Source organism: Scardinius erythrophthalmus (genome assembly GCF_964197995.2).
Source record: "Scardinius erythrophthalmus genome assembly, chromosome: 9".
NCBI classification, from domain to species: Eukaryota; Metazoa; Chordata; class Actinopteri; order Cypriniformes; family Leuciscidae; genus Scardinius; species Scardinius erythrophthalmus.
In genome coordinates, this window is record NC_138229.1 from 16,050,362 (window position 1) to 16,064,713 (window position 14,352).

The 14,352-nt window shown below is 36.6% G+C and overlaps 1 protein-coding gene across 1 annotated transcript in view; it reads right to left on the minus strand.

Annotated features, from left to right (window-relative positions):
* Positions 1–14,352, minus strand: part of astn1 (astrotactin 1) — a gene marked incomplete at both ends in the record, with an annotated part of 225,612 nt that overhangs the window by 178,721 nt on the left and 32,539 nt on the right. The window contains one exon of the mRNA XM_081373616.1: positions 5,020–5,207. Within this exon, the coding sequence (XP_081229742.1) occupies positions 5,020–5,207 (188 nt within the window). The remainder of the gene's footprint in view (positions 1–5,019; positions 5,208–14,352) is intronic.

The following is a 14,352-nucleotide window of genomic DNA, read 5'->3' on the forward strand; positions in this document are numbered from 1 at the left end:
CTGTGCGTTCACACCGCCACCGGCGAGAGCGTCAAAGTGCCCGGAAGTCATTCATTTACAATGAATTTTGCCACTCTCGTCGGCAGCGGTGTGAACGTACAGTTAGCCTAGCTTAGACTCATAACACAAACAGCTGACTCGCCGAACCAGCTGGTGGTGTTGATTGACGAAACTACAGGGTAACTTAAAGACACGATTAATTACATGATCATACACCCATTGTATTCAAACAAATGTTGAAATTACCTTTGATGGAGTGATGGAATAATCACTGCACAGACGTGTATACTGTGAAGGTTGCTTATCTCATCTGCGGTTAGTGCATCCAATCGCACAACAACTATCTGGCATGTCGTTTACACCTCAAAACACCAACTTTTGTATAGTAAAACTGGCGACGTCCTGGCAAGATCCTTGATTAGTTTACTGGGTTTCGTTGCTGGAGAACGACGTTCTTGCCCGCCAGCCAGTACTTGTGACGTCACGTGCAAAGTATGAATACCGGCTGCCAAATTATGAGATAATATTAAAAATATCTATATGGCAGTTTTCCACTATGGTATTAATGCCAAAATTGTGGCCAGTGAGAATGCAAAGTGGCTAGCAACTTTGTAAACCACTAGCCACAGTGGCTGGTTAGCAAAAACGTTTATGTCAAACCCTGTATATATATATATATATATATATATATATATATATATATATATATATATATATATATATATATATATATATATATATATATATATATTAGGGGTTGCACGACTACTGATTTCTGCTAGTCGATTTCTTATCAAAACAATACTCGAGTTACTCGACTACTCGTGGTTCATGCTACTGTAAATGAAAAGACATGAAATAGCTAGATCTTATCAATAAACATTTATTAATTCATAGCCAAATGCAACAATTACATAAGTAAACTCTCAAAACATTATAATTATGACATTTCATTTTTAAATTTTCATGTAACAGTCTATAGCCAAATAAATGGCCGTTCTTGCTTTTCATTTCAGACGTCTGCTTCTAGGGGCCGTCACATATCGCGTCTTTTCCGCGCTCAAGGTCGTCATTTCAAATGTAGGCGCGCGCTCATAATGAAAGCAACATGGTGCGCTAGTTTTTCCAAGCGGGTTTCTTCTTCTCATCTCCAGAAATATATCTAGTAGTAAAGCTAATGCAAGGGCTAGAAATCAATTAATCCTTTGCGGAATGATACTTCTTCGTCGTCATCATGGAGAGCGCAGTTTGTTTGCATAGCAACGACAGACGCCACGGGAGCGGGAGCGCGAGCGCTTGTAGGAGACAGCGGCACGGCCGCGCGCGCTTTCCACACGTTTTTAGACGCAATATGTGAACGGCCTCTTGCAGAGTTGGTCAATTACAATATTTTTGTCATCCTTGATGAAATACTTCCACACATCTGACGTGTGGTCTCTGTTGGTGACGTTCGCCATTTTTAATTCATTTGGTTAATGGACGCTCGAGTAGTCGATTGTTTCCGACAGCGTCGACTAGTGGTTGAAGTAGTCGATCTATCGACTACTCGACTAGTCTATGCAAGCCCTACTATATATATATATATATATATATATATATATATATATATATATATATATATATATATACATATATATATACAGTGGGGAGAACAAGTATTTGATACACTGCTGATTTTGCAGCTTTTCCTACAGTACTTGCAAAGCATGTAGAGGTCTGTAATTTTTATCATAGGTACACTTCAACTGTGAGAAACGGAATCTAAAACAAAAATCCAGAAAATCACATTGTATGATTTTTAAATAATTAATTTGCATTTTATTGCATGACATAAGTATTTGATCACCTACCAACCAGTAAGAATTCCGGCTCTCACAGACTGTTCACTGTTAGTTTTTCTTTAAGAAGACCTCCTGTTCTCCACTCATTACCTGTTTTAACTGCACCTGTTTGAACTCGTTACCTGTATAAAAGACACCTGTCCACACACTCACTCAAACCTCTCCACAATGGCCAGCTCTTTGGCTGTGTAAGGACATCAGGGATAAAATTGTAGACCTGCACAAGGCTGGGATGGGCTACAAGACAATAGGCAAGCAGCTTGGTGAGAAGGCAACAACTGTTGGCGCAATTATTAGAAAATGGAAGAAGTTCAAGATGACGGCCAATCTCCCTCGGTCTGGGGCATCATGCAAGATCTCACCTCGTGGGGCATCAATGATCATGAGGAAGGTGAGGGATCAGCACAGAACTACACGGCAGGACCTGGTCAATGACCTGAAGAGAGCTGGGACCACAGTCTCAAAGAAAACCATTAGTAACACACTACGCCGTCATGGATTAAAATCCTGCAGCGCACGCAAGGTCCCCCTGCTCAAGCCAGCGCATGTCCAGGCGCGTCTGAAGTTTGCCAATGACCATCTGGATGATCCAGAGGAGGAATGGGAGAAGGTCATGTGGTCTGATGAGACAAAAATAGAGCTTTTTGGTCTAAACTCCACTCGCTGTGTTTGGAGGAATAAGAAGGATGAGTACAACCCCAAAAACACCATCCCAACAGTGAAGCATGGAGGTGGAAACATCATTCTTTGGGGATGCTTTTCTGCAAAGGGGACAGGACAACTGCAAAGGTTTCTGTACCAAATATTAAGTTCTGCTTTTCTGATTTATCAAATACTTATGTCATGCAATAAAATGCAAATTAATTACTTCAAAATCATACAATGTGATTTTCTGGATTTTTGTTTTAGATTCCGTCACTCACAGTTGAAGAGTACCTATGATAAAAATTACAGACTTCTACATGCTTTGTAAGTGGGAAAACCTGCAAAATCGGCAGTGTATCAAATACTTGTTCTCCCCACTGTATATAGGGCTGCACGATATTGAAGAAAAATGCGATATGCGATAACTCATTAAAAATGCGATATTCGATATGCGATACTACAATGCTTAAAATGTGTAAAATAAACTTAGGCTAAATTCTCTTTAAAATATATTTAAAATTATATAACCAACATACGTGTACAACATTCTTTTTGTGACAAGAAAACATCCCTACAACTTCTGAAAGTGAACAGCAGTGTTTTACTGTAGCATAAGAATTGTTATTTTAACATCAGTGTAAACCACGGGGTTTAGGGTTTCAGATTATCCTACATTAGGGTTATTTAACAACAGAAACTGAATAATCAAATGTAAAAATAAAACACTGCTTAGTTTTCACTGTATGAATTAAATACATATATACTGATTCTTATTAAAGCTAAAAAAGTTATTCAGCGAGCAGTGAGTGATTTTCTCTGTCTTTTGTTCATGACCCCAGTTATTGCAAGCTGTTGCGATATGCATATCGCGATATATACATTTCAATTGCAAATATTTATTTACACAATCAAATTCTAATCAACAAATAATTAAAAGTATATGTTTTCATTAAAAAATCATTTAAAAAATCAGATGAGAAAAAAATACTCAACTCACTCATTAGAAGCAAACTGAAAAATCATGTTCTAGCAAAAATCTTTATGGGCCAACATCATTTCTCAATCAACCAGTGATCGCACAAATCTTGTTTGTACATCTGTAGTCTAAATAATTAAGTAATTAATGACCGGGTCCCAATCTTTCAGCTGTTTACACAGACATCAAACACACAATCTATTTGTACTTAAATACTGTGCTGTCCTTCATGAAGCAAGCAAAATTCTCTGAGAAGAGAAAATTGTTTGGATCCCGTTGCTCACCTCAATGAGGTTGAATCATCTGTTGACTTCCTGCATGTTGCCTTTAGAATAATAATAACTCTCTTTGTGAGGATATCAATTTCAGAGGCTGTGTTTGAGATAGGAGGCATGCAATATTCTTCAGCTTCTGAGGGATCATGCAGGGTTCGCTCAATAGAGGAGGTTTCCCGGAGCTCGGAGGAATCATATTCCAACAGGGATCTTTCAGTAATCAGTGGCTTTGCACAGAGAATCAACTAACCATCCAAAACAACTGCCATACTGCTCTAATGTGCAATTACAGGATTTAGAATTCAAGCAGCAAAGGATATCCAGCAAAGCCTGGAGCCCCCATATGTCCCTTTTGCTTTATATAGAAATAATGAGCCATTTGTGCATTTCCTATAAAAATATTTGCATACCAAACACTTGAATATCACAACAGCTCATTCATTCAACCTGTGTTCAGAACTCTCCATTCATCTGAGCTGCTAACTTTGCCCCCATTCAAATCCCACTGCTGTTCAGCATGACAATTTACAAATATGGATTTTCCACTAATTATACAGAGTATGTTTAAAAGCTTTTAAAATCCTTATGCCCTGAAGAGTCTTCGCTCCGATTGTTCTTAGGGTAACTACTTCTAGGGATGACAGTAGTATAACGATCCGAGAGAGGAGAACCGTAAAGCCAGGAGGCATAACCACTAATTGACTGAATCTGAACAAATGTTATCTTCCTTTCCATCTAACACACAATGCAAACTTTTCTGATCTAAGTAATGTGTTTTTCTCCTGGCTTAGTTCACACAAACCCAGCAGGACTCCAAGGAAAGATTGGAAGATTATAAATACACTGTAAACATTATATATATATACTGTACATACTTGTTTTGCACCTTGAAAGTTTGTTAATGGGTTTTTCTTCAACTACATATATTTTATGTCTTAAGAGTTGATTGATGAGCTTTTTTTGACCTTATAAAAATATGACGATCTGAACTGAAAAAAACTGAACAGAATGCTTTTATTGAGTGTCATTTCCAATTAAGCTGTAAGTTTCTTAAATTATGCAGAAGTGTGAATATATTGTTATTTAACCAAAAAAAACAAAAAAAAAACCACAATCCACAGGTTTGAAAGTCTCCATAGTTGAAGTAAAAACTTTACCTTTATCTGCATTTAGAATTTTTTTGGTACCATTTGAATGTTTTGCATAATTTAATAATTCAAATAATTCTAAGGGAATTTGTCAAAGAATTAGTGCAGAAAACATCAAGTACTGGGTTGCATACCATGACAGAGATGTGTAAGATGCGAAGCTCCTCCTCTGCGGAGTCACTAGCGGGGTAAGCGGTGGCCGCCGGGCCAGGCAGGTTCTGACTGCCGTCCTGGTGGTGGATGTGGAAGAGCAAAGTGCCATTTTCCAACCACTGCTGCCTCCAGCGCACCAGGGGGATGTCTTCAGAGTTCCCAGAGATCTCTGCCAATATAAACAAAATATGTTTTGTGTTGCATTGAGCAGTATGCGATGGTTTGCAGGATAAATCAAAAATGCTCCTGTCATGCAAATATACGCAGTATACTGTGATTATACATTATTAATATCACTCCAGATATTTTTAGGAATATAAAAGCAATCCCTACGGCATTTGAACTTCACTTTATAAATATATGTGATCAGTTTAAACAGCCTCAAGTCTGTCTATGCAGAGACATAGTATAGTACTAGAGCATTAATAGGAATAGTGCTACTAGACATCACATTAAAAGTCAATTTAGGTGGAGAAATGATAAATGGGCTTTCCTTCTGCTCACAGCACAAAGCAAACTGAGCATATGTTCTTGACATAGCATAAATTCTGTTTGATATGTAAGGCCAGAGGATTTCGATAAGCCTCTGAAAAGGGTAACGTCATTTTATGACAGTTTATTGAACTATTTGTGCGGGATGATAAACTGGATAGGTGTTTTTCATTTTTAATGGTTGCTTTAAAATTCTCTTTTTGATTGTCTGATTAAGCGTTTGTTCTTAAACATACTGATGTACTCCTGAAACAAATGAAAAACAAAGCTTTTGACCTGTGCTGCCTCTTTTGCATTAGTAATATTTTAGACAATGGGGAGGCAGTTATCTCCTTTCAAAATGGTGCTGCGGACTGCAAAACAGAGCAGAACCCCTGACCCACTTTATGAGTTGTATATGCACAGGCATAAGCCAGAATGACTCTGCACTTCATCACTAGACATCATACACAGTCCCAGGGGTCCGGTGTGGGAAGGTACCTTTATTAATTAAACAACATGCATGATACAACACAAACAAAGGCATGTTACAGGGATAAATTACTGCTGTTTGCTTGTTTCCAATAAGGGTGTTTCTTCATGAGCAATTTTGCCCCTGCAGACTTTTAGAAAATAAACTCTATTAAAACACACCTTTGAACTCTATAGTTTCTTTGTCTACTAACAATGTGTTTTTTTTTCGTGTGTGTTTTTTTTTTATGTATGTATATTATGTATATATGAATTATGTATTTGGTTTAATAGCATTCTGAGATGAACACAATTCCTTTCTTTTGCAAAGCCACCCCAAATATAAGCTAAGGATCCCAAATACATATACAAATAAATAATATTTTAACTTTTTGCATAATTTGACGACAGACAGACAGACAGACAGACAGACAGACAGACAGACACAGACAGACAGACAGACAGACAGACAGACAGACAGACAGATAGATAGATAGATAGATAGATAGATAGATAGATAGATAGATAGATAGATAGATAGATAGATAGATAGATAGATAGATAGATAGATAGATAGATAGATAGATAGATAATACAAACATTGAATGTATGGATCTTATATATACAGGCATAAAAGGCAGTTTGACAAGAAGCAAAAATAACTGAAAAGTTTTCCAAGTTCCAAAAGGTTTTCAAGACAGTGTGACCTTCATATAACAAAAAGAAAAAGCTGCAATCTTTTGAATGGAATTTAACCCCAGACATAAATGTGTCCAAATATTAAGAAACATGCATAAAATTGGCCTCATTTCTACATTCAGCAGAATACGCTTTTGATCTAAAATCAGTTTAATTTGACATTAAATTATAGTTTTTTTTTATTTTTGCTGAAAATATTTATTTTTGTCAAAATGTGCATGAATAATACAAAATCAAGAACCCAATAGTTAAAATTAACTGTGTTTAATTAGCTGTTAGAAATCTGATTTTGAATTGAATTAGTATCCAGACAGGTCACACATTCTCTAAAATAACTTGAATATTTTGTATTTCACACCCTGAGTTATATCAGAGTTTTATTTTCTTGAGGAGTCTGTCAGTTCAACCAACTCAACCTATTCAGTGACAAGACAAATTTGTAAAAAAAAAAAAAACACATAATAAGAAATATATAGGAGAAAAAACGTTAATGTAACGTTTTTTTGTAATGTAAATGAAGGCCGGCATCACATCTGCTATGAGCTCTAACATGAAAACAGGTGTTTGTAAGGGTCACTGCTCACAGGCTAAAAAATGCCCCACAGACCACGATAACAAATTACAAAACATACAGGTTTAGAATGACAGGGGGTGAGTAAATGATGGCAGACCTTTAATTTTTTGGGTGAACTATCCCTTTAAGATACGAATAATGAAGCCCAATTACCCATCTATCCTGGGCTGCCCTCTTTTCTCATTTTGTTGTTTGTTCTGCTTAGTTTTGTTTTGCATGCCTTTTAGTAAGGCCACCCAATAGTTAACAATTTTTGTCATGCCGTCCAGACCGTGTAAAATTTGGTGTAAAAAATGAGTGTGAACTATTGTTTTTTTTTATAGAAACCGTGGGATTTGAAGGCTGAATGTTGATAGTACCATTTTCTCTTTTAAATGCATATTGGGCAATCGTTACCCCGAAATGCCTGTTTAAATGCAGGAAAGCACAAACCAAAGGGAGAGATGGAAAAAGAGAGAGAGAGCACAAGAAAGAGCAGGCTGGGGTAAAAAGCTAGTACTATTCATCTCACATCCTGATGCAGTGTTAGAACCTGCCCTCCCCTCTCTTTCACTGTGTCTGTGCTTACAGAGAGCCACAGACTCAAACATACAATCTGGCCTTTGGCTAGATACAGCCATTTACAAAGGCTGCCTCTGAGGAAGAACCTTTCTAGAGTTGGCCAGGGTGTTTGGCATCATAAATGCTCATAATGCGAATCGAACAAAGGCTAACGTCTCAAAAAGCAGAGTGGCGGCCTGCCATTATGTGGGATTCACATTTTCATTTAAAGATTTACTCTCTCTCTGAACAATTTTAAAATGAACTTTAATTTGAATCATTAGTCTTATGCTCATTTATTATATGCTAGTAAGCAATTATTATAAGCAATTATCATTGTCTGAGACTAGGCTGTGCTTGTGCAAAAGAAAAACGGCATCTAATATGGTGCAATTATCACAACTCTTTGGTCAGAAACACATTCAATTATAGAATAAATCTTGGGGGATTTGGGAAACAGGTTACATGCATACTGTAGCTTGGCAATATACCAGATTCAGTTAATAATAGAAGTACATATTTACTGAGGATATTACTAGTAGTAGCAAGAAAAAAAAAAAAAAAGTGATTACTTGCCTATGGCTCCAAAACGTCCCCAATGAGAATTCAGAGGGAACAAATTGTTACAGAAATGTACAATATGGAAAGACTGACATTCAAATTGAAATTACAAGAGAGAGTTCTTTGGAAAGACACTGAGGAAAATGGACAATGCATATTTCAAAACAGAGAGAAGAGAGATAAATATGTGAAAGGGGAATGTGTATATGCATATATGTGAGCATATGTAAATATTACTTTACAGCGGCCTATTTCTTTCACTCAAGGAACTATTCAACATGGTGATTGTAAATTATTACAATTCTTAAAGGGGTCATATAATGGTACATGCACTTTTACAAGTTGATTGTACTGAAATGTGTGTTGGCAGTGCCTGTACACAACCATCATAAAATGATAAAAATCCATCCAGTGTTTTTTTTTTCAATCTTCTTATATGTTTTCCCCTATCTCAAATCAAGCCATTCGATTTTGTGACGTCACAAATTCGACGCCCCTCCCACGATTGTTGATTGACAGCAGCGTTTCAACACAGACCCGCCCTCGCTCGTGAGGAGCTGTCTGTCATCATAGTGCATTGTTGATATGCTGGAGCAGAATGGCATCTAAGTGATTGTGGTGTTCTGTTCTTGGGTGTAATAACGAACACAGCAGTCATTTTGATGTTCCTAAATCCGAACCGCTGAAGACGCAGTGGCTGAGTTTTGTTTTTGAAGGGAATATTCCCAAAGCATTGATGCAGGGATTCCCCACGATCAACGTCCATGCTTTCATGTTTGCGCAAATCATTTCACACCAGACAGCTTTACAAACAAGAAAAAAAGGATCGGTACCAACGTGTTCCTGCTGAACCTCCAGAAGAAGTGAGTGTAATGTTTTATTAACCTTTATAATCATATTTATATTAATCTTTGCAAATCGCTTGCTGCACGCTTCACATTGAATGCAGCTATTTTTACACTCAGGTACATTACGGCATGTTTTCTATGTACGACGTTATCAATATAATTTATAATCCCACGTTTATAATGAAAACGCGTTATGGTTATTGTGTTATTATTTCAAACGGTGTACGCACAGAACAGAGGGGCGGGGTGAGCAAAGCTCATTATCATTTAAAGACACATGCACTGAAACGGCGTGCTGAAAACAGAGCTGTTTTTGACCAGGTAAAATGAGTGTTTTCTTACAATACTAATGAGAATTTTTAATTTAAGTATATTACAAACTTTTAATTTAGACCCTAAAGAATCATATTAGCTTGTACAAAAATGACATTATATGACCCCTTTAAAATGTGAAATTTGTACAAACTGCTTCAGAAATGGATTTACCTGATTTATACTAAGTAAAAAAGAATAAATACAAAAAAATAAAATAAGATTTAAATAAAAAAATGTTTAAAAAAAAAAAATCCCAACACTTCAAAATTATAATCCATGCTTGTATAATCCATTGTTGGATTCGCAGATGTCTTCAGTTATCACAGCATTAGAGAAACAAGAATTGTGATGGGTGAACATGACATACACAGCAGATCAAAGTTTACCTTCACCAGCCAGTTCCAAGGTATGTTTCCTTTAATGGTGCCAATTTTCCCCCTGAATAAGAATTCAGGACTATGCAATCAGTCAAAGTCAGTTTTATTTTGTAAGCCTATCCAACACTTCGAAGCACAATGGCTAGCAAATGGTAATTTGTTAAGGATTCATAGCCATGTTTAATATTTCATGGTGGATAATTAGCCTAAGGACTGAGCACAACGGACAGAAAATATGTGCCTTCAAAACATTCCATGTTAAATCATTATTAACAGTTAAACGCAATTACTTATTTTCTATAATAATCAACAGCGAAATATATTAATTCTATCAGGGATAATTCTAGGATTTTACCTTTAGGGGTAAGGGTGGGTTGCACCAGATAAGATTCTGCAATTGATTGCTTTGGAGCTTGCTGACCAAACAATTATTTACATATTAAATAAACGATTCAAGAGAGATCACATAATCACAGTTTTTTTTTTTCTTCTTCTGTCCTTTACGTTGTTTCTTGTCAGATTGAATGATATGTTCCCTTTGACAACAGTACAATATAGTACAGTATATCATAAGTCACCAATCATGTCACATTCTGATGTCCTCATTGACACACAATTAATGTTTCACACATTTGCATTTTTCCTGGAATAGGGGGGAAAGAGGGAAAAGATTTATTTTTATTAACCCTCTGGGTCTCTCTCTCTCTCTCTCTCTCTCTCTCTCTCTCTCTCTCTCTCTCTCTCTCTCTCTCTCTCTCTCTCTCTCTCTCTCTCTCTCTCTCTCTCTCTCTCTCTCTCACACACACACACACACACACACACACACACACACACACACACACACACACACACACACACACACACACAAGATATTAAGACTTGTTTTAATTTCAGAGTAAATGTAGTTGTATTTTGTCTTTTTCTGCTGGCTGACTTGTTTTAAGCATAAGAACTAGGTTTAAACAATCAGTTTAATAGACTAAGCATGTAGGCTACTTTCCTTATTTTAAAAACTGATTAGAGTTTCAAATCGGAAATAAACAACTGTAGAGTCACTAGAATAACTGCTAGATTCATACTGTTAACATTTAGAAACGCTTTATAAGCATCACCAAACCTCCAATGTCACCAGTTTTTTGAGCCACTTGGAGTGCTAAATAATGCACACCACAGGGAGGAAAACACATACACACTGAATCTGCTGAGCATAAATTCCTTCACTTTGAATGTTGACACTAAACCTTGAGCCTGTTAATGCATTACAGTGAACATGGGAGCAAAGTGGTAATTGACTAGATATAGGACCATGCACATATACTGCGGTTAGGTCACATGTTGTGGCTTCACTTTTTTTTATCTACGAGTCTTTACAGCAGAAACTATCAGTTCTATGCTAATCAATTCAGTTATCAAACATGTATCTCTCTTTAATCATGTCATCTCTCTAATCTGTCATAATCTACTAAAAACACCCACAAAAATACTGTGTACTGTAGTTCAAGTTTTTAATGCTTTAGTGAAATATTTCTCTAGTATATTTACTGTTTTCAACTGTGAAAAAATCATCAAAAAAATAAGAATTATTACATTTAAAATTATGAATATGTAAAGAACAAATAAAAACAAACAATATCACCAATGTTGGAATGAACCTCATATCTCCATATTTTGCCTTTTTTTTTTTAAATCATTACTATCGGTCACCCTTTACATATGTTTGACAAAACGCATGTCCAAAATTCTCTGAAATTCAACGGTCAAAAACCTCATTGATAGGTTGGTCAAAACTTTATTTGAGCTTAATTTTTGTAAAATGTTAATAATATAATGAAAAATCCAAGCGTCTGACCATACTGTATATAAAGCCACAATATATAAACTTTGACAATGCTGTGTTTAATTATAAAAAATAAATAAAATAATAATAATACCATTTCCTGAAAAGTAGCATTTTTGGAGATATGAGGTTTCCACCTGACGGCGACAATATAAACATTTCTCTTAAAACTTATCACTAGTCTCGGCCTCGGTGGGATGCCGGTGGAGCGTCTGCTGCACATTCAGTCAAGTACGTGAAGGTTCTTTCCATTGATCATGTACACCAAGAGGCTAATCTGGAGACACCGACAAACTCAGAGTTCTGCCGAAGCAGCAAAGTTTTTCAGGATAATACATATAAAACTACCTGCATGACAAAGAGGCCTCTGCCTCCGCCGAACCAGCAGGAGGCAAACATAGCAAGTCCCTCTGCACAGACTCTCTATTTGCAACACAGCGGGTGGGTTTCAGAAGACATTTTCAGGGCAGTCAGGCTGAAGCGTGGGCATGCCAGTGTCGATCACAGATACTTAACTGAAAAGCATATGCATTAATGCTATCAATAACACCATGCTCATATTAGTGGTTAATTGCACGCATGTCCAGTTTTTAGGAATTAGCATGCTCATTTGATTTTCTGCAGTTCTACTCAGTCATGCCCACCTAAGACTACTTAAGATCTATTTGAAATTGAAATTCTGTACAAAGTACTGGCTACAAAAATGCAACATTGATTATTTTCAACGATATTGCCTAGAAAAGAAAAAAAATATGGTTCAACAATTAAAAAGAGTATGCGCGTGACGTCACCGTTGGACAGAGGGACTGCGGTTACGCCCACTAAGTGGCAAAAAAACTTTTGGTTTTCAGCGTGAATGCCGCAAAAAACACACAAAACACATCTAAAACGGAAAAGAGCTTTGCGATTGACTGTACAACTAGATCTGACAAGAAGTCTAAGGTATATTTTTTTAAAAAGTCCGAAAGCTACAGAAAAGAGAAGCAAATGGATCGCTGCAATTCATAGAAACAACTGGACTCCAGGCAGCAAAAGGTGGATTTGCAGTTATCATTTTGAGTCAATATGCTGAATTTAGAGGTAAAAATCATCTCCTATATATTGTATTGTTATATATTGTATTGACATCTCATCAATTAAATATTTACCATCGTATATTCTGCATAATTGGACGGTTTTAAATAAACACAGACAAAAAAACTATAGTATTTAAAAAAAAAATATATATATATAAGTTTTAAGGCTGGACAGTATGACGATATAACATTGATATAAGTGATCACATGGATTTAGACCTACTTATATTGTATTTATATAAAGCGTTCACAGGCAAATTTGCTTTATGTATTTCCCCGGCGTCAGGGAACACGATTCCTGGCTGCATGTCAATATCCATGGATCACTGGATTTTTGGTAAGTTGTAAGGAACACTATGTAGAGTCCAACCTTTAGTCTAAACTGATAATTGTTCGTTTTACTCACGTTTTCGCACTTTCCCCTATTAAATCCAGTCACGCAGCAGGCTCCTTTGCCACTCAGTCCGGCTGAGGGGGGCGGGTTCCGACGGGAAAGTGACATCAGTGCATATTACTATACAAATAATTTTTTTTTATTAAAAATATAAATAAATATAAAAATAAATTATAGTTATATAATAATAAATAATCATAGTATGTTTGCCATAGATATGTCCATTATTTATAAATTATTAATTCAAGTATTATATATTGATGCATGCATGCATGCATGCATCATATATAATAAAATAAAATTATAAGACATTTAGACCCTTGTCCTTGAAGCATAAACCCCTGCTATAGAAAGCATGTGTGTAATTGAATTTAAGATGCCTGACTCTTAGACCTTGTCGACGACTAGCCCCAGCCTCCCCTACACGATGCATTATATCGCCAAGGCTGGTCTATTATGGCCGTTTAGGTGAAGGTTACAGGGCTTGGTCTTAAGTTGCGTTCACCCAGAGCTCCCTCACTGGCAGACAGCCTCCCTTAAGCTACACCTGAGGCCAGTATGGAGTTAAAGCAGGTGCTGATGTGGTAGAAGACGAGAACAGAGGGTTCTGAAAAGGAATGCTCATTTAAAAAAATAAAATAAAAAAGGCCGGAGGGTCTTCGCATGATTCTATTTATAGTGTTGAATCAAGCCCACAGGGCTTAGGGAACTGGCGGGATGAAAGAAGCAAGGACCTGCTAATGGAAGAGCTAAGACCGGAACACAGACACGAAAATGTTTCTCTTTGCCATTCCACCTCTCATCACATGAGAGATGAAATGGCAATGTCTCTACAGAGAGAGAAATCTACAGTAATTTTGCACAAATGGTAATACGATTTGTTTTGAGAATAATTTGAGGCTAACAGTAAGCTGTGGAAGAAAATAGGCTTCTTGATGCTTTTCAAGGGGTAACGGAGCAACATTTTAAAAATGCAGACACAGCTTGAAGTGCTTTTCTTGTCTTCTAAGGTTATCACAGATCCCTACAGCAAATGACTGTGAATAAATTGTATGATTATTGAATAGCATATCCTCTAAAACAAAATCATGCATTTTATTCACTTCTGCCATTTCTGTGGTTTGACAGCAATACCACAGACAACTGCTCAA